Source organism: Notechis scutatus, chromosome 2, assembly GCF_049901735.1.
Source record: "Notechis scutatus isolate UNSWTSFEM ecotype Mainland chromosome 2, rNotScu1.2, whole genome shotgun sequence".
NCBI lineage: Eukaryota > Metazoa > Chordata > Lepidosauria > Squamata > Elapidae > Notechis > Notechis scutatus.
Window position 1 is genome coordinate 94,717,536 of NC_142010.1, and position 22,109 is coordinate 94,739,644.

The 22,109-nt window shown below is 36.3% G+C and overlaps 1 protein-coding gene across 4 annotated transcripts in view; it reads right to left on the reverse strand.

The window, feature by feature from the left end:
* Positions 1-22,109, reverse strand: part of TENM2 (teneurin transmembrane protein 2) — a 1,019,238-nt gene that overhangs the window by 184,084 nt on the left and 813,045 nt on the right. For all 4 annotated transcript variants that reach the window (XM_087955493.1, XM_087955491.1, XM_087955490.1 and 1 more), the window contains 2 exons: positions 14,102-14,307; positions 2,300-2,495 (listed from right to left, as the gene is read on the reverse strand). In XM_087955493.1, the coding sequence (XP_087811619.1) occupies positions 2,300-2,495; positions 14,102-14,307 (402 nt within the window). The remainder of the gene's footprint in view (positions 1-2,299; positions 2,496-14,101; positions 14,308-22,109) is intronic.

Consider the following 22,109-nt stretch of genomic DNA (forward strand, 5'->3'; position numbering starts at 1 on the left):
GGAGTCTCCTATATATGGTGTGATTTCTTTTTATATTGTATGTAGTTGTTCCATGTAGTAATTATTATAGCTGAACAATAATTTGTATGAGCAAAACATGCTAAAGTGGAAACTTTTAACCATGTTTTCCATAATCTGGAATGGAAACAACCATCATACTGCTGTATCAGTTTGTGTTATTAATACTTGTGCTTTTATTTTGTCTGTGCATCTTCACCAATATATATGTGGCAAAGAAAATCAATATGCTGAGAAAAACCAGAGAGCTACAGTAAATGTATCTCTATAAGCTTTGACTTCCTTTCAACACCTGAAAAGCCACAGAAATCTGTTGGAGTGCTAATGCTTCTCTTCTGCATAGCTGGTGCATCAAACTGTATGTCTCAGACATAATGGAAAGGTCCAATGATTTATTTCCAAGGAAACCAAGCTCTGATAGAATACTGGCATCTTTGAAATCTCTCAATATTCAAAAATAACTTTTGTGGTTTAATGTTTGCCAGAAAGCTTACCTTTTGAAATGAATATTTTGCAGCATCTGTTTGTTTTGCACAGATAAGACCCTCTACTGAAAAAAAAAGAGTTTCTGTGGCCTCACACCCCACAGCCAGGCATTGTCAAGGCTTCTTTCAAACAAACAGGCAACAAACTGAACAATTAGATTTCCAAGGCCATCAAAGTTCTCATAAGTACATTTAGTTCAGAAAAGCTAATGAAGCTGTTCTGTAAGAATTGCAGTGACTGTTGTATTGAAACTAATTTTTGTGCCTTTTTCTCCTGTTTGTAACACTTGAGACCATGCTCTTTTAGAAGGGAGCAATAAAAATAATAATAAATGAAATATGTATATTGAAAATTATATATTTTAGGAATGCATATCTGTATGTCTCTATAAAGACACAATTTATACATTGGTATAGAAGGTAAAGTAGAAGGAGTGACTCACAATAATTATCAGGATTTTTATATTAATAAAAATGATAATGACAGGAAAACACTTTAAAGTTAATTAATTTATAAAATTATAAACATTTTCTAGTTCTCAGAGATATAGAACAGTATTTCTGTATTTAATATTTATTTAACTGAAGAATAACATCTTTTGACATTTGTTCTTTTATTTAATATTGCTCAGTATTTCAAATCTCTATATATGGCTTGATGGTGAAGGTAATGGATATGTGTCAAAGAACCTCTGAACTGAATAAAATACTGTACTTTTCTTCCCTTTTTAGGCAATTACTATCATTGTGCCATCAAGAAGTCTACCTAACTATTATATCTATTACTTTGGACTTTCTCATAAACTGTGATTCTGTTCCTGGCAACACTTTCCAATATAGCTCTATGGAAGAAAATGTTGCAATTTTAAAAATTTGCATTTCTAGAAGATGCTGATTCTCTGAATATATGAAAGTATTGCGACAAGGGGTAGATTGTATATATTTACAGATGTAAGATTTACACGGGTATACATTTCTTATACTATCCTATCTTTTGATCATTCTAACTCAAGGCGGTTTACATTAATGCAATATTTAAAAAAACCTCTGTAAATTGCTAGCAACATATAGAGTCTATTTTATTTTATTATTGTATTTTATTCTGTTTATTTTTTATTTTGATCCTGCTTTTCATTATTTTTTTAATAAATAATACTAATACCAAGTAATACCTAATGTCCTTTTTTCTCCTATTTTCCCCACAACAACTCTTTGATGTGGGTTGGGCTGAGAGAAAATGACCAGCCCAAATTCACCCAGCTGGCTTTTATACCTAAGGTGGGACTGAATTCATAATCTCCCAGTTTCTAACCTGGTGCCTTAACCACTAGACCAAGCCGCCCAGTGCTATAAAAGATTAAAATGAAACTGGTTAATGCTATAAAATATTTTTTCTAGATATTGCCAGTATTAAAGAGTTTAAAGGCTAAGGGAGAGCATATTTAATATAACACAGTATTCCCCTGAGCTTATCAGACCTGAAGTCCAGTTAGAGGTTAGCAAAATCGCTGTGCATGTTTAAAAGAAGACCCACAAGGTTGAATAAGATCAGTGGTGGGATTCAAAATTTTTTTTTCTACTGATTCTGTGGGCATGACAGGGGAAGGATACTGTAAAATCTCCAGTCAGAGGTGGTATTTGCTAGCTCTCCAAACTACTCAAAATTTCTGCTACTGGTTCTCCAAAACTGGTCAGAACCTGCTGAATACCATCTCTGAATAAGATATGTTTGAATGGTAGCACACATAATTTAATCATGTTTTATAGCCAAGAGTGCACAGCCATGGAATTCTTACCCAATATGACAGTACTGAAAGAAACTACTTCTTTATCTTTGCCATCGTTGTAAAAAGCAAGGTGCCACAGCCCCACATCCAAGTACTGAACAAATACAGCTTCATTCTGAACTAGCGTCTGGATACTTCGACGCTCACGAGGAGACTCCACGACACTCCATTTCTCTTTCCCATCTAAACGTTCCATAAAATCATACTATGGGAGAGAAGAAAAAAATACACTTGCTAATACTTATATTGCATAAAGTATGACACAAATGTATTAGAATGCTTATTTACAGTGGAGGAAAAATATAATGCTTAAGACTTTGTTTTGTTAGACCAGGCAGCATTGCTGAAGGACTACATCTTCACAAGGTTTAAACCCAGTAACTTGGTCTCTCACCGTCTCCTACTCATAATGTTCAGAGATCTTATACTAGTTGTACAAAATACAGAATAACAAAATTGGAAGGGATTTTGAAATTCGTCTAGTCTAATCTCCTGCCCAGTCAGGAGACTCTATACCATTTCAGACAAATGGCTGTCCATTCTCTTCTTAAAAACCTCCAATGATGGAGCTCCACAACTTCTGGTGGCAAGCTGTTCCACTGATTAATTGGTTTCACTGTCAGGAAATTTATTTTTAATTCTAGGTTGAGTCTCTCTTCGATAAGCTTCCATCCATTACTTCTTGTCCTTCCCTTAGGTGCTTTGGAAAGTAGGTCAATCACTTCTTTGTGGCAGCCCCTCAAATATTGAAAGGCTGCTATCATGTCACCCCAAGGTCTTTTCTTTGTTAGGACTAGGCATATCCAGTTCCGTCAATCAAAATTGAGCAAAGGAACTATATCCCTCCTGTGCTGGTCAGACAGTATATAGTTAATTGGGAATTGGGAGCTGTCCCCTTAAGGGAATGCCTCATGGTAAATGTAGTCAATGCCTCATGGGAAATGTAGTTCATGTCGTGTGGTCACATCTGTAATCCTGATTGGTCACTGACTTGACACTTGGTTGGGTTTGGGGGAGTTTCCTTTATTCTTGCTTGGACCCCAGCATTGTGCTGGTGTCTTTCCCTTTGCTCCATCACTATGGGATGAAGATAACTATATTTTCACACTATGAAGACAACTATGCAAAGATTGGACATTAGATGAATCTCAACATAACTGTGAGTTATACCTTAAGGATGCCTATTACAATCCAATAAAGAAACTTTGTATGGAAGCCTTTGTAGAGTTTATCTGTCTTTATATTCAGCCAGGAACTTAAAGACAGATCAGTGAAAATATAGTTATCTTCTTCCCATAAGGATGGAGCAAAGGGAAAGACACCAGCACAATGCTGGGGTCCAAGCAAGAATAAAGGAAACTCCCCCAAACCCAACCAAGGGTCAATTCAGTGACCAATCAGGATTACAGATGTGACCACACGACATGAACTACATTTCCCATGAGGCATTGACTACATTTACTATGAGGCATTCCCTTAAGGGGACAGCTCCCAATTCCCAATTAACTATATACTGTCTGACCAGCACACCTCCATCAATGAAGGCAAGCAGGTAGGCATATCTGCCCCAAACAAATATGATGCAACAACCGGTTATAGAAATTCAGATTATATGCCCAGTCACTAATTAATGCTGTTCAATACATATAAAAATAAACTTAGTAAAAGAGCAACAGAAATTATTGCATTAACAAAGCACAGCCTATTTTCTGAAGAGCAAAGATCTCTTATTTTTACAACGTTTAGTTTTATATAGTTTCTTAACTATACCTGATTATTAAATATATTGTGCTTAGTTTTAGATCTAAATCTAAGGTTTCCATACTGATTTATACAATTAGTGTAATGTGCTTGAATAGCCAATTGTGTCAAGAATGAAAATGAAGCAGGATTCTTATGGGAGAAAAACAATTCCCAGCATTCCAGCCAATTCAGTCCAAATGAAAGATTTGCATATGTACATTCACACTTAAAAAAGACAGGTTTTTCTGCCATCTGGCCAGTAATTATTTTTCCAAGTTATCTATCCCATTAATTGAAAAAACAATTTTAAATGCAGATAATTTACATTCAGTATATTCAGTGAAAAAACCTGCTAGCAGAAAAATGCATTTCAGTCTAGGTAGCAAGGTATTTTTATCGGCAGTAGATATAGCTCAATATAGCATCATGTGTCCTTTCTTTACCACACTGAAAATGGGACATCCCTATATCATCTGTCTATTACTTCTCTGTGAATTAATTTTGCAATAGAGTAATAGAGTTTATTCATTGACATACAATCAATACATTCATAAATATATTCTATTCATAAAAAGCACACCAACTTTTTCATTGTAGCAATGCTTTAATATAACCACAGATGTTATTTAAACATATCTGTCAGGAGGAAAGTAACGGGTTAAAGACATAGACATATACTTTTGCAATATTTCTTGATAGGGTAACATAGTTACAAAGCTCCTGCTCCCCTGCCTCTCAGAGTTTATTGCTCTTTAGGTGGTTTGTGTATTGAGGGTCAACATGGAACAATGTAGGAATAAAACTTGACATTTTTCACTGGTAGCATGCTGCTCTGCTTGGATAGTGTTGATAGACTCTTCTGGTCTTCTGCATATGATACTGATTCTGTCTCTCAGATAGCAAGCAGGCTCAGCAGTTGACCAGATCGAAGGAGGAACATGCAGAGGTGCTAAAATGATTTGAACTGGCTGAAACTACAGGGACCTGGTCTTACCCCATGGCAGCAACTGTGTCCAAGAAGATGCAGGAAGGTTTCACTGCACTGCACTTTCAACTAAACTGCTGCTAAAAAGACAACTCATTAGAGCTGACTTATTGAAAAAGACTGCTTAATTCATATATGCGTAGAACCCCAGGAACAAGAGAACTGCTGACAGAATGCCCTATGCATTTTTATCCTTTTCACACTGAAATGTCTAATCCACAGCTTTTATGTCCTTCCTATTATTCCCAACAGGCAGCAGGCAACTGGATGGATAGCTGACATGGATAGTGAAAAGGTTGGCTTATATGGAAGATAGACATTTTTATTTAACTGTGGTGAAGTATCGCAATGAATGTCAAAGCTTAAGCTTAAAGAAAAAGATATTTTACAATGTCTGCCTAACCATTAAATTCCAGATGCTAAATGAAATGGAGATGTGGAGTATGCTTGTTTTGCTCCACAATATAGGAAATACAGTGAGAAAGAGTTTTAGATTGGATATATAAGTGTATGTCGCCCTACAGATATGACCTCACCCCATTTTACAAGTGAATCTCAAAATTCAGAGGTTTTACATTATGTATCAGGGGTTCAGGATTCAACATACTTTTTTTTTTATATTGGTCAATAAGAAGTCCTCTCCTTTACCTCCTGTATATCAGTTGAAAATTGTTGAGGAATTTTATCTGGGAGGAATTTTATGTCATCTAGATCTGACACTGTTCTGTGAATCAGAATCCCTGAGAATGTGTATTTTTCCAAATTTTGCAATGCAATTCTCAGGTAAAAGAAAGAAAGAAAGAAAGAAAGAAAGAAAGAAAGAAAGAAAGAAAGAAAGAAAGAAAGAAAGAAAGAAAGAAAGAAAGAAAGAAAGAAAGAAAGAAAGAAAGAAAGAAAGAAAGAAAGAAAGAAAGAAAGAAAGAAAGAAAGAAAGAAAGAAAGAAAGCTAATGTAAATACATAAGTGAAAAATTCACATAGAAAAAAATGAGAAACAGGTATACATTAGGAAGCATATATACCAAAATAAATGTGAATGTACAAACTTAATTTTTTCTCTACTTATTTGTGGTAATAAATGTACCAGGCCCTACTTTTATTTTAATTGTCATACTTTGTTTTATAATGCTTAGTAACTGATAAAAGTAGAGTTTATATTGATTGGATACTTTCTTTGCCTCTGAATGGATATCAGCCTACTACCATTTTTTGAACAATACAGGGTCTCATCCATTCAAAGAGTAGTTTTATCTTTCTGTAGCCAATTTTTCTGGTATGAAAAAATATAGAAGGATGAAAAAGAACACTACAAATGATTATTTGTATATTATTTGTATATATTATTTGTAAATGAGTGTTAGTATTTTCAGAAAGAACATGCTTCTTCTTGATTTGGTTAGTAGAGAAATTCTTCATACCTTTGCCTTAGACAAAAGGTACAAAAGGAAAACAAGATTTACATGCTGTTATATATTTGGGTAGGTTAAAGATGCTGAGCTTGTGCCAGCCCAGGTTTGAGACCTGAGGTCCGCGCAACAGGCTGAACTCCCATTCCTTGCCCTAGCTCCTGTCCATCTGGTAGTTTGGAAACATGCAAATACAAGTAGATTAATAGTTATCACTTTGGTGAGAAGGTAACAGCTTTCTTCCCTTGGCATATAGCCATGCTGGCTATATAACCATGGAAATTGTCTTTAGACAACATTGGCTCCCTTGGCCCAAAAAAAGGAGATGAACATTGTGCCCTAGAGTTGGACATGACTGACAGGAAATGCTGTCCCTTTATATAGTCGGTAAGCAGTTTAGCATAAAAACTGCTTTGCTTTATTGCTAGTCTCAAACATAGGAAACAAATCATTGGATAGGCTAACCCAGAATAGTTAATCCTCAGTTATAATTACAATGCATGACCTTTATTTTTTTTAAAGCCCATGGCTCTACATATGAACCTTACATGAAAATTAGATGCCCTCTAAGTAAGCTCCAAAGTCTCTTTCTACTTTATGTGCTTTTTGTATTTCTTCCTCAGATATTATACTATTGAATGCACCAGTTTATTGAACATTAAAAAAAAAAAATTCTTGTCGTGTATCCAATGCTAAATGGAAATATTTTGAACTTTCAGTTGCTTTATTTATTATAGGGAAGGAGAATAACAACATCAAAAAGTAGGGATGAACTGAATTTTTATCCCTTGAGGTGATGTATAAACTTTAGCTAATGAATTCAATAAAAAGATGCTTTGTCTTTATTGTTAAAGTAAACCAGCAACAGACAGAATTCAAGGTCTGATTTTGCTTCACCAACTGTCTGGCTGGCTCATTACTTTACATTTCTCTGTTCTATTCTATTGAACTTCTGATAAAATGCATTTTATAATGAACTGTTTTAACAAAATGATCTTGGTGAAAATGTCACTTTCTCCCTAAAGCCAGACATAAATGGATAAAAGTGAGAGATGTGGACCACACAGTGAAAGACTGTAATTTCATCTCTGAAATCAGAAACAAGCTGTATGCTCTGTTGACATGGAGACTAGATCTTTGAATATATTGCTAATCATTTCTTACATCTAAATTCAAAAAGAAAGTTTCTTTCAAATTTGGCTTGGGGAGGGTGACTTTATTTTCCTTTTTATCCAATTTCTCAGAACTCTTCAGTAAAAGTGTATCTATAGTAAAAATATTACATGCTGGAAACAAAACGGTAAGTTTTCTTGTAAAAAATGAAATTATATGAAGCTACAAGATGATGAAATTAGAGCTAGAAATTGATTTAAATTGATGAAATCTCTTCCATTATTTTGGAAGGACTTTTTAAAAAAAATATCTGTCTGTCTATCTATCTATCTATCTATCTATCTATCTATCTATCTATCTATCTATCTATCTATCTATCATCTATCTATCTATCTATCTATCATCTGTAATCTCAAGATTTTAAGTGGTATTTTCTTTCTAACCAAACAAAATTCCAAGTTTACTCCAAATTCAAAATTCTTTATAAACTGATGGAAGTTTTCAGTATATAATTCAACACCACATAAACATCTTTAATTGTGGTTACTGAGTTGTTAAGCCTTAAGAGTTTTTGTGTCGTTAGACATCCTTTCATCTAGTTTGTAGCAATGCTCATGAAGGGAGCCAGGGGTTGGGGGTGTTAGATAAAGAAAGTTATCATCCTTTCCAGAAGACATAAATATATCTGGTTAAATTTCCCAGTTGCTTTTATTTTATTATAAAAATATGTTAACAACCCTGAGATATTAAAAACTCAATTTCCCTTTATTTTACACCTTTGATTTGTTTCTAAAATGTATTTTGCTTCATTTGTGTTGGGAGGAATAGGATAAGAGGGGAAAGAAGATGGAGAGACTAATCAGTAACTACTCCTATGACTGTTTAAATCACTGTCATATGTCTAGAACCCCTCATGAGCAGCTGCAAGATAGAAGCAAGTACAATAGAACAGGGGTCCCCAACCACTGGTCCGCGGACCGGTACCGGTCCGTGGAACAAGTCCTACCGGCCGCTGGTAGAAATGGCTTTCTACCCGAAAAGCTCACCGAAGCGCTGGCGCCGCCATCTTTTTGATGAAAAAGTGCTTCCGGTGAGCTTTTCTGGTAGAAACTCACCGAAGCCCTTTTTCATCAAAAAGATGGCGGCGTTAGCGCTTCCGGTGAGCTTTTCCGGGTAGAAAGCCATTTCTACCCGGAAAAGCTCACCGAGCGCTGGCGCCGCCATCTTTTTGATGAAAAGGGCTTCCGGTGAGGTCACCGGAAGCACTTTTTCATCAAAAAGATGGCGGCGCCCAGCTAATGCCGGTACCGGGCCGCACCATAAAAAAGGTTGGGGATACCGGGCCGCGGCATAAGAAAGGTTGGGGTCACTGCAATAGAACATTTGGTCGTGGCCATAACTTGTTCCATAACTTTGGTTGCAACCTGATTTGGTCGTGACATAATTTTGGAAATTTGGAGCTTACAAAAAAATGGTGCGGAAGGGGAAATTGCCCGCGAAAAAAAAAAGTGAATTTGGTCATGATCAGAAGCTTCTACTGTACAATCAAACCTAGAATTCTAAGACTCTCAAACTGAAACTGTATGCTCCATGTTTCTATTAAGGGATGAGTAATTTATCTATAAATTATTGGGGTTTGCATTTTCTATGTTTATGTCTTCTTCACACTTAATAGGCTGTACTACTACTGTTTAATTTCTCGTGCATTTGTGGAATTGGTGTCAAATATTACCGTATATACACGAGTATAAGTCGACCCGAATATAAGCCGAGGCACCTAATTTTACCACAAAAAACTGGGAAAACTTATTGACTCGAGTATAAGCCTAGGGTGGGAAATGCAGCAGTTACTGGTAAATTTCAAAAATAAAAATAGATACCAATAAAAACTTTCACTAGGACAGTTGAGAATAAGTTTGATGTTCACAATTTCCTCTTTGAAAGAGACCAGTAAATAGGGAACAAGAAGATGAAGAAAAAGAAGTGTGTTTTTTCACACTTTTCACACTGCAGTGAACAAAAATGGCATCGTAGGAACAGGCTTATTCTCAGTCCAAAGGTTTTTTTGTGATTTCTTCCCTGATTTAAGGGAAATTTGGGAAACAATATCACTATCATGAAAGGTTTAATTGATTCACTAACCCAAAAGAAGATGATGATGACAGTGGGAGGCAGGAGTCACTCTCTCCCTTGCAAGAAAAAAGCAAGAGCCGTTCTTATGATCTCTCTCTCTCTCTCTCCCCGTAATACAGTCAAGCCCTTTCCAGCACGCGCAATCTGCCGCCACAGCTTTGTACCTTGCAAATGCAAAATCCTGGGGGTTTTGCATTTGCAAGGTGCAAAGCGGGGGGCGGATCGCGCATGCTGGAAAGGGCTTGACTGTATTACGGGAGAGAGAGAAATCATAAGAACGGCTCTTGCTTTTTTCGTGCAAGGGAGAGTGACCCCTGCCTCCCACTGTCATCAACATCTTCTTTTGGGTTAGTGAATCAATTAATTTGGGAAATGATCTCACTATCATGAAAGTCAGTGTTCTCTGCCCGTGGGGCGTTTGGAAGAAAACGCCCCACGGCATATCCACGCGCATGTAAGGGGAATCAGAAATCCCCACGTTCAACGCCTAGCACGCAGCTGTGAGCAAATACTGGGAAAACCTGATTGATCAGAAGGAAGGAGGCAAAAGAGGGAGAGGTGGTGGTGGACGGAGGTCCCACTGGTATTTGTGAATCACTTGGTCGGCAGCGCTTAAAGTGAACGTCCTGGCTCCCACCACCCACCCACCCACCCAAAGCCACGAAGTCCCCAATTGCGCAGCCCAGAATCGCCCTCCCTCAGGGGCAGCAAGGCGCCTGGTGTTTCCCGAAACAAAGCTCCGCCGTGCAATGAAAGCGCCCTGGCTCTAGGCTCGCGGGCTCAGAAAACAACGCGAGCCGAGGTCGCCGGCTCCGCTCAGCTTCGTTTCCTCAGCCCCAGCTGCTTTCAGTCGCTCGGGAGGAGGGAGGAGGTGGTGGCGGCGCTCACATTGTTTTCTGAGCTCTGCTGGGCTCGCAGGCTCAGAAAACAACGCGAGCGAGGTCGCTGCTCCGCTCCGCCTTCCTCCTCCTTCTCCCGAGCGGACTGAAAGCAGCTGGGGCTGAGGAAACGAAGCTGAGCGGAGCCAAGCGACCTGGCTGCGTTGTTTTCTGAGCCCCGAGCCTAGAGCCTAGAGCTCAGAAAACAACGTGAGCCGCCGCCACCACCTCCTCCCCCTCCTCCCGAGCGGACTAAAAGCAGCTGGGGCTGAGGAAACGAAGCTGAGCGGAGCCGGCGACCTCGGCTCGCGTTGTTTTCTGAGCCCTGCGAGCCTAGAGCCAGGGCGCTTTCATTGCACGGCGGAGTTTCTTGTCTCGGGAAACACCGGGCGTCCTTGCTGCCCCCTGAGGGGAGGGCAATTCTGGGCTGCGCGATTGGGGGACTTCATGGCTTTGGGTGGGTGGGTGGGTGGGAGCGAGGACGGACGGAGTCCGTGAAGTGGGGCTTGCCTACCCTTGCTGGCTGCCTCTGCTTCCTTAGGGACGGGGAAGGGGGCTTATCTGGACCAAGGGTGAGTCTCCCCCTCAGTTTCCCCTGAAGGATCTTCCGTCGCTTTTGCCTTCTCCCTACATCTTCCCTCTGTTAAAAATCCCCCCCCACACACACACACACTTATTTTCGGGCGGATAGATTTCGTGTCTGAGCATTCTCACATGGCGGTGGATCTCCCCCCCACTAAAAACAGTTAAAAAAAGAAAAAACAATATATCCTCATGCAAGAACTTTTCTGCTTCCGATTACCCCCATGCTTAAAAGTTGCAAAGGAAACACGGAAGCAGGGAAGCGGCTGCCCAGCTCCGGAGCTCCACACCATTTTTTTTTCAGAGGGGAATCTGACTCGAGTATAAGCCGAGGGGTTTTTTTTTCAGCACAAAAAATGGGCTGAAAAACTCAGCTTATACTTGAGTATATACGGTAATTTATAAATGCAATGTAGCATTTTAAGATAATTCAGGTTGCTAACAGCCATCTCAAACTTTTGAAGATGCAGTGAAATATACAGTATTTTTCTTTGAGATATTGCGAGTCCAAGACAAACTTTTAAAATGAGAGGACAGATAAAATATATTTTATATAATTTATTTTGTTTTTGTTGTTGTTTTTGTTGTTGCTTTCTTTGAAGCACATCTCTAAAGAAAAGTTATAATTCTTGTTTTTGTTTAGTAAAAGCATTTATCACCTCTGAGCCTATCCTACTTTGTCTTTTGACAATAGGCTTCATTCTTCTATTATGCAAAAATTATCTTTCTTTCTTCTCTCTAATGACAAACATACTGTTTTAACTTTATAAATTTGCTCTGCTGTTAATGGAGGACAAGTTTAGTTCACCATTTCCAGATGTGTTGTATTACTTCTATGAGAAGTAGGAATTCTACAATGTATAGTCTAGTATTTTTGGAAATTACAAGGTAGATTGGAGTGGACTTGTTAAATCAAAATAACAATATGTAAGTTCTTTTTACTATGGCATCTAAGTTTACAATGGGAACATAGTACACTTTTAAGGGAGCTTATTCCTGTAAACAATATAAATTTCTGCCAAATAATTTTTAAATAAGTACATGATTTTATTCATAAATATCTGATCTGAAGATTATATACTGAAGTGCCCATCCACCAGTCATTTGACACTTAACATGACAAACCGAAAACAAGCCAATGAAACTGAGTGTAATTTAAAGCTAAATTTATATACTAAAATCTCAATAAGTTTATAAAGCAAACAAACACTTCCGGTTCATCCTTTTTCCCTTTAGCCTTTACTTGTAATTAGGATAATAGAAAAAGTAGAGTACATCTTTGGCAAAGAAGTTCTATCTCCTTGAGTGTAACATTATATAGGAAAGCCAGATAAAGGACATTACGTTGACTAGGCTACTACTAACACATTTTTTAATTAATTTTTATCAGATTTCTACTCTTTTCATTTGGACTATTTTGTTGATGAACACACTTGTATTTGCTTGCACATGAATGTATAATAGAGATAGGGTTCTCAGGCATCTAAACATTCAACTAATTTTCAGTTCAACGTATAAAAAGTAGAACAAGCTTAAGAGTAATTTACTGAAGCATGTTAGGTATTTTATCACCAGAGAATACTGTAACTCACAGAGCTATCAAGCATTTTTTGTTTTAGCTTTTAATATGTCACTCAAGGTAGCATTTCTGAAGCGTTGCTATTCCTTTGATACATCATTCCCTATTCACAGAATTGTTCCTAAACAGGCCCCCAGTTCCATCAATTTGACTGACGAGGCACTTGAAATATTTGCTAAAGAGTTATGGAGAACCTTCAAACTCATTGTGGTTTTCAGAGAGGAACTGCATCTTCACATTCTCAGGTTAATCATGTACCTAATTTTCTGATTATTGACTTGTTCCCTCAAAAGATTTTAACTTGCTTTGGCTTATCCACATTATTCAGCGAGGAAATGTCAAGCTTTACCCTCCTTTGCCAAATCAAAATTTTAAACTGTGGGAACATGGCATTTTCATTTTTAACTTTAGGATGCTACCTAATGTCAATTTTAGATTATGAATGTAAATCTCGCAAGACATATAGAAAAGCATTTAATGCTGTTTTTATACTGGGATAGAACAGGCTGTTTCTAGCAGCACATTAAGTAATCAATAGATGCTGCCACATAGCGTTATCCTGTTGTCAAGGTTTATAGCTGCTCAGAAAGCTAGTGTGTATTTTCTGGGAATATTGAAATAGGTGAATATTATTAGCCAAAGCCAGAATAAAAGAAAGATTGGTTTGTTTGGGAAAAGCCAGAGCTGTGGACTCCTGAAGTGCAAGACTATGATTAGGAGTAAACTTAAGCAATGATTTGTGGATTTGAATACCAAATGCAGGAATAAAATCAAAACCCAGGTAGAATTGATGTTATGTATTCTTTGCATTTTAACTAGGGTAATAGGATAGAATTGGATGATAATCTGGTAATTTTCTCTCCAAATTTAGAACATCCTTCCAAATTTAAAGTCTAAGAATATGATTACAAATGTACATATGGCAAAGCAGAGCCGGTAATACCTCACATATTTCACAAAAGCCCCTTTAAACCTGAAATAAATATTATTAGAGGCTGCATTCTTCACTGGTGTTTTTCCCCTTCCTTTTCACTTTCTAGTTAGATTTCTTCTCTAACTCATCACATGCCAATTGTTGTGGGATAGCAATTACCAGACAAGCATGGGAATTCTAGGCCTTGTTGTCATACCCAATGTTCCAAAAGATCAGAAGGACACTAAATGGGGAAAAGCTAACAGAGAAAAAAGTGATTGTGATAAGGATGGATTTCTAGGACTGAGGATGTTCTCAGTCCTAGTAATGGCCCTCAATGTAACAGAGGCTGGAAATTCATAGAATCTTTGCTAAACACAGGACAATAACACAAATACTCAGATAAAAAGTTACAGTAGTTACAAAACAATTCCCATTTTTTTTCATCATCATCTTCTTTTAAGCATCTCAGTACAATACCTGTACATGGGATGGTGGAAGTCCTCTTCTGATATAGACAGCAAAAAGTGCATCCTTCCCTAAAGAGATATTGAATTTCAGGAACTGTGGCTGTGCAATGTGAATTTGTGCTCGCCAGAATACTCCTTGTGGCACTTCTTGAGTGACCCTCCGTCCGACGTCTGCCTCCCCACTGTCAATGCTATTATTTCTAGTGGCCCATGGTCCTGGAAGACAAGAGCCAATAAAACCATAGGACAGTCAGAATCAAATAGATTTATTTTTAGCACTCTTATTTAAGTTGAAACTGGGTGGCAAACCTATATGTCAATGCAAAGTGCATAGTAGTTATTAAGACTAAATTTACCAACCTATGCTTTAAAAATAATAATGAAAGCAAACTGCTTCTAGTAGAATTTTAATGTAAGAATGACAATATTCTTCTTAAAAAGCTATAAACTTGTTCCCTGGGGCATTTAAAATCTTGCATACAGCTTCTCTCCCATTTTTATTTCCAGTGCTGCTCTTTACTGATCAAACATAATAAGAGCGGAGAGTCAGCTAAGCACATTAAAAGCTCCTTGCCCTCTTTTCACCATTCTATTGTGAAAAGAATATGAAAATAAATCCACAAGGGAAAGTAACGGAATAATTTCAATGGCTTTTATTCATCCTGTGTCAAATACCAAGCAAGTGTGTAAGCAATCAAAATATAAAAAGAAATGAATAGATGAAATGAAATACACTTAAAGACAGTTAAAATTTCTTCTACCAAATATTAAGAAACTAAATGTATTGTTCATCATATTGAGTTTATTATCTTTTATCATATTTTTAGTGGAAATCTTTTGGCTAATAATGTCCCCTAGGCAATACCTTTGGCTGATGTACTATATATAAAACTATTATGAAACAGTAATATAGAAACATTAAATAAAAATTATATTTCATTGAATTCCTAGATTTTTGCTTTGTGAAGGCCAAAAAAGGACACCACCAATAATAACACATTCTTGTATATATCTTTTATATATCTTTTACTTTCTGCCAGTATGTTTAACTACATGACTTGAACATGCTGTGAGAAGAGTCATAAGCAATTATGAAACCTTGACATTAATACAAATTTGAGAAGAAGAAAATGAATTCTAGATCTGTGCATTACTTCTAAGCTGAAGAACAACCAATCAATCTTGGATCAAATAAAGAAACTTACTTTGGGCATGTGATACAAGTGAAGACAAACAGAAGGCTTGGTAGAATTAAAGAACCAGCAGTGAAAGAAAACAGATCAGATGGATCATGGGATCAAAGAAATTACTTGACTGTCTTTGGACACATTACAAATTACTGTATTGTATATGGTCACCAGGCATCCAATTCCACGACATCTAAATAACCTTGGATTACAAGAAGCTGTGCCTACCAGATGTGTGAGTACTATGTGCATCTTCTTTTCTAAGCTTCCATAATCCCTTAACTAATGATCAGATGAAGATATCCAGATATCTCAAAAAATTAACAGGAAGATCATTATTTATTGTGGAGAACCATACCAAGACATTATATGAAGCATTAATTATAGGGATAGCAATCAGGGCCCAAGTACATTTTGTCCTTTCTACAATTCAGACACATTCCCATGTGTTCTCCTTTACTTTCTTAGCTTGCATTCTCACCACTGTCATCCCAATTCTCAAGACAGCAGCAAGCCAATCCGTTACTGCGCTATACAAATATCTTGCATATTTTTATGTCTTTCCTCTGGGAACAAAATAAATGTAATGTGATCTTATTTCTATTGGCCTCATGAATAATGTATGTCTTATAATATTGGCTTAATAATTTATACGCCATATATTAAATATATTTCAGTTCATTTATTTGTATTATTTTATAATACAGGAGAAGCTGTGGTGGCACAGTGGTTAGAATGCAGTATTGCAAACTAATTCTGCCCACTGCAAGGAGTTCAGCCCTGACTCAGCCCTGACTCAGCCTTTCAAGCTTTCAAGGTCAGTAAAATGAGAACCCAGATTGTTGGAGGCAATATGCAGACATTATAAACCATTCAGAGAGAGCTGTAAAGCACTATGGAGGGGTATATAAATCTAAGTGCTATTCATGTTTATATTGTATATTCCAGATTTATGAAAGCTGTCCAGAAGACATGATAGGAGACACAGACAGATCTGTGTGTCTGCCTGCCTGCCTGCCTGCCTACCTCCATCCTCTATCTGATTTTAAGGCAACTAAACCATCTTTACCAGCACATGAACTATCAAAAGAACTTAATGTCATTACATGTAGATGCAAAAACAACTTACAAATATTTGAAACAATATCCAAATTAAATTTCTGTCTTTTATCATAGTTGGAAGGCAATGACAATGAAGGTATTAATTGCACTTAGCCCTTTGACCATCTAGAGCTCATAGTGAGCTATCTACCAAACCTTTCAATTCATTTCTTGACTTTGGAAAAGGTGTAAGGTACATGAGGTCTCCAGAGGCAAATAGAGGGGTTGGTCATTGCTCATGGATGCTAGTTAGCATTCATAATTACTCAAACACTAACTGGCATTCATAAGACCATTATTTAAGTTTTCAGATTATAGATTCTGTGCTAACCATTGTCCTGACACTGTTCCCAGTTCATGTTCTTAGCATTAGTCACTTTTTGTGTGTTAACTAGAATCAGTTATGCATTTTACCATTGGTTTTCTTCAGTTTAAATGGTCCAATTGCCTTAAAAACTATAAAATGTACATACTGTTTACTTTTCCAATGCATACTGATGGGAATGTTTCTAAAAATCTATATAAATGCAAATGTTTAATTTGGAATAAGTCTTATACTGACATGATCATGATCGTGAGTATGATTTACATGTACTTTCATCCAATTAAAAATACACATTAAATTACTGCTAACATCTTAGGAAGTAAATCAATTTGCCCAAGTCTTTCATAATGTTTAGCAAAAATCTACTTTGATATGCAACAGTTTTATAATTATACGTCAGGGAAGTGTGAATAATCCAAGGACCAAAACATATCCTCTTCACCCATTTTCTTTAAGTGCAATTATCACTGCAACAAGTTCCAGTTTTAAGTTCCAAATTGCCTGTGCTCTTGAGACTTATACTTGCATGCAATGAAAAGCCATTTAAACATACTGTACTGCCAAAGTCTTTATATGGCAAGAGAATGCTTTGGTTAAACACTCTTAATCTTTGAATATCTTTTTATTAAACTGCGTCTTTTTTAATTTTCTAGGTTAATGGGTCTTCAGTAATATCAGAGCACAAAAGAAAAGGAAGGGGAAAAAAACAGTAGAGTACACTGGCTACAAATGGAATAAATGGGATTAATGCAATGTCAAACAATATTCCTGTGTAACTACTCCAGAAGTATGAAATGAAAATTCAAAATGAAAAATGAATAATGGTTCTTTCTATTTATTTACTACTTTTCTTCCAAGCACACTATCTTGTAGACAACCACACAGAGCTATTTTCTTGCTGGATACTCAGCAATGCTTATCTTGTGACTGCATCTGGACTGCACAAATTATCAAAATATATGAAAAATGGTGAAAAATTGATTAGACAGAACATCCAGAAAGAACAAGGACTGCCACAACATATATATTAGGGTGGTGGTGGCAACTTTTCCAATAGTTGATATTGACTGAAAAAAAAAATCTGGGATAATTATTACCTTACACAACACCACCATACAGGCTCACTCTGGATGAATATTAGGGGAACACTGTCAAAGCAGTGCAATTTATGCTGATATTTCTACTCAATTTGGGAAAGGGAGGAGGGAGGAGAATGTATGGCAGAATGTTTACAGAATTCATCCTCCTGTTTCTTGATCAGCCGTGTTTCCTTTTCTCTGAAAACTGACTATATATATATGGTCTATTACCACCTCAGATTTCAGCAATGCTGACTATGTTTTTCTGATTGTCATTCTTACCATTAGGTTTGCACATTATATTCTCTCACTTACAGAAAACTGCTTCCTCTGTCAGCTGATTTATAATGGCTTGTTTGAGCTAATATATGTTCAACTCCTTTATGAGCTGAAGGCAATGGCACTTAATGCTCCAATTGTCTTTTTTTTTTTTCCAGGCACTGTTGACAAGCAGGTACTTGCAGGTACGTATATATGAAATTGTTTTCTGGAAGGTACAGTAAACATTCCGCAAACATTCAGGTAAAGATTTTGATCATACCATTCATTTTCTGTTTCTTAGGCACCAATAGTAGATGTCTTTTTCCTTCTTGGTTCTGTCAGTACCCACTACCCAGGAAGAGAAATGTTAGGGATTCCCTTAAACTAATCTGCCAAAGTCCTGTAAGCTCTCTATCTTTCATCACTCAGAGAATTTGTTTCAAGGAAACTAGTTGCTTTATATTCCTTCTATTGTCTCTCTGGCAGCCTCTGCCTGCTCAGCAGAAAGAAGTCACTTAATCACCCATAAAAGGTAATCAGCAATTCTCAAGTCACATCCCTTGCAATCAGCAAATATTCATAAGATTCCTTAGACCAGGTATAGTTCTCTGGTGTGCTCTTTGTTCCTTTCTCCTATTGAACTTCATTACTAAATGCTTAGTAGCCCTTCTTATAATTGTGCTTGATGACTAAAAGCTGACCACAGATACACACACACTTTTCTTTACCCCTTCCCTTCCGATACCTTCTTCACTAACGCATTGGTTTTTATGCTTCACCAATAAATGTTTCTTTAAGCAGATATCATAATATTTTTAATGTATGGGAAAAACAACAGCCATGTGCTGTATTTAAATTAGTGATTTGAAGCAGTATTCTAACTGCTACTCAAATGTATGTGGATCCTTATTCATTCAAGTGGAAATACTGCTAATAAATTTGATGGTAATGGTGATTATTTCAGTTTATATTTATATTCCAACTTTCTGTTTAGAGTAAAGATAAATGAAAGTATCCTAAGAGACCAAACAAATACAATATATGTCTTGAATGCAGTAAGTAGGATTTGCAAAATTAATCAAGTTTGTTTTCAATTTCCTTATCTGCATATTTCATGAACTACCCTGAAGTGGAGTTAATAGGAAGGTCTCTGAAGAACTTAGGGATATAAGAAAAGTGTTCTTTCTAGGGAAAAAAAAACCCTTTAAGATGCAGTTATAAACATAAAATGTTGGGAGCTGTGTAGGAAATATTGTTATCACCCAGTTGTAGATTTGTATATATTAATCTGCATGAAAGTATTTTTATACATTTAATTATATAAATTAAGTTAAAAATCTTCCTTGTTAATAATGTTAAATTTAATACTTTTAAACAAATTTAAATTATATGCATTTTAGAAAGGTGAATGGAATGTGATTACACATACAGCATAGCTAGGAGCAAATGTTGTTTCAAAACAACATTCATTGGAATAGAAACATGCATAGGGATACAAAGCAGAGTGATCAAAATCGATTTTGAAAAGTAGCAAAATTCAACTTCTGAAATATTGTTCCTCCTGCAAAATAATCGTAATTCGAGGTCCTACCCGAGACATGAAAAAAATTAACAAAAGTTAAATATCTTCACTATATAAATTACCATTATTCTGCATGACTCATTTTATCTCTAGTACATAAAAGTGAACATTGAGTATTTTTCAAGATTCTACATTTCTTCTGATAAAGTACAGTTAAAGCAGGGATTATTTGAACCTTTAGAATGTCTCTGCAGACTTCTATTTTATTGTCTATTAGACAGTAGTCGATAGACTATTGTATATTGTCTAACACAGTTCATGCCCTACATGATACAGTTTGGGACTGTCAATAAATTCTACTAATAGCACTTGGTATGGTTCTGCTGATTTTTCTCTGTTGTAACTTAGAAAGTAGGATTATTACAGTTACTTTCACACATGATAGTTATGGAAATATCTCCTCAAAGTTTCACTAGTCGTTCATTTTCTTAGATTCTATCTTTGTTTCTTTTGATTCGAATTCAAAATACTACAACATATCCCCCATGTTTAAAAGTATTAAAATTATTAAAATTGCATGTACATAGGACTGACATTCTGGGAAGAGGTTTCCCTCTACAATTTACACATATGCATGAAAAATTATCATTCATACTTGCTAGATTTAAAATATTGTGGAATTCTGCAAATTGAATCAATTGGTTGTGGAATATTCACAGGTAGAGCATCACTAATCAGATGAAATTTGCCTTATTTAATTTTCACATTGTTTTACTATTGAATGGGAATTATTGTTAATATATTATGTTTACAGCTTAAGGTGCTTCTTGGATATAAATATAAACTAAACAGATTAATGCAAAGTGTCTAAAACCACATTGTGACAATGGCTAATATACTGTATAGATCCCTTTATTCTTACTGGCCCAATCAGTGCTGACATGGTGAAAGAGAAAAGTAAGAAAATAAATATACTGCATGAAACCCAAGATTACCAATGGAAATTATAAACAACTCAAAATATCACATTAAATTATCCAGTTCACTAGAAGTATTAATTAGAAAATATATTTCAGTTTGTCCAAGATATTAAAAAACATTTGACAGATCAATTTACAAATCTGTATTCTAGATACAAAGTCTCAAGGCATCCTGGAAGAAAGCAATGGAGATGCTTAAAAAAGGCATTGACTTGTCTTGTCTATGATGTAACCAGAGTCAAGCTGGTCTAGAGGAATCTTCGTGAGAGTCAAGGCAATAGGCAGCAGTTCTTAGGACAAATGAGTTAATTGTATAAATAGGCAGTTTCAAGGTTAGGACATACAGCAAAGAGGCTACTGAAACATGACAGGAAGAGGAGACAACATACTTGAACTGTTGGGGATATAAGAGAGAATTTCCATTCTTACTCTGACAGATGGCAAATACGTTTTTTTAATGGCTTCATTCTAGTATATGATAAAAATTCTCATCTATCCATAGTGAACTGTGCCAGGCTCAAACCAGGCAAATAACTCAATCCGTATCAAGCCGAGAGTCCTAGAATTTCTGTTGACTTTGACCAGTTAGAGTCTTTGTTTACTTTGTAGTAATTTCTTTTTAAAAAAAAAATGTTACACCACAGTACACAATGGTGGTGACAGAGGAAGAAATAGAATAGTTTTATATACTGTATGATATAGACCTAGATAGATAAAAATTTGCATTCTGTTCATAGAATGCAAAGACCCTGAAGCGCAGAAAGAAATAAAATGGTTGAAGCCTCTGGAGATGATATCCTTGAATCATGATATCTCAAAATAGGCACAGCAGGTGTTGCAAATGATTAATCACTATCTCTAACATTGCTAAGTAAATAGGAAATATTTATAGGGGGAAACATATACGTTTAATCACTGTTAATGTAAATAAATTTCAGTTTCCTAAATGTGATGATTTAGCAGTATAGTTCTTTCTCCCTTTAAATTAGCAGTTTCTGAGTCATATAAGTAGGAGTGAGCAACTCATGAGGTTTTTGAAGAAGGCCTGCACCTGCACATCACTAAGCACCCATGCTTAAAATGGGATGATTTGAAAATCAGTCCATTTCAACCTATAACTTGGTCTATATACAGTTTCAGTGCTGGGATGGGCAGCCCTAGCATCAGGCCACCTACAGCCCACCATCAACTTCTTTCACTTATTCTCAGTTCAGCTCTGCATCTTCTGCCTTCAGTTCTATCCCTTGTCTAGTTGTATAAGAAATACACTGGAACATTACTAACCTTTCTCCCTAGGTAAACAGTTCTTTCTGTCTCATAGGGAAATGTTTCCCATAGCGAACACACACACACACACACACACGCACACACACACGCACACACACACACACACACACACACACAAAACCTATTCGAATGAAACTAGAGATTTGCATTTACAATAGGTAGAAAAAGCCTTTTTAGGCCTTATTAAAATTATTGCCATCCTTTCACTCATCCCTAAATTAATTGCTCAGGGTCTCAGATCCTGAGCTTCTTTTAGAGATCATATATTTTTGCTCT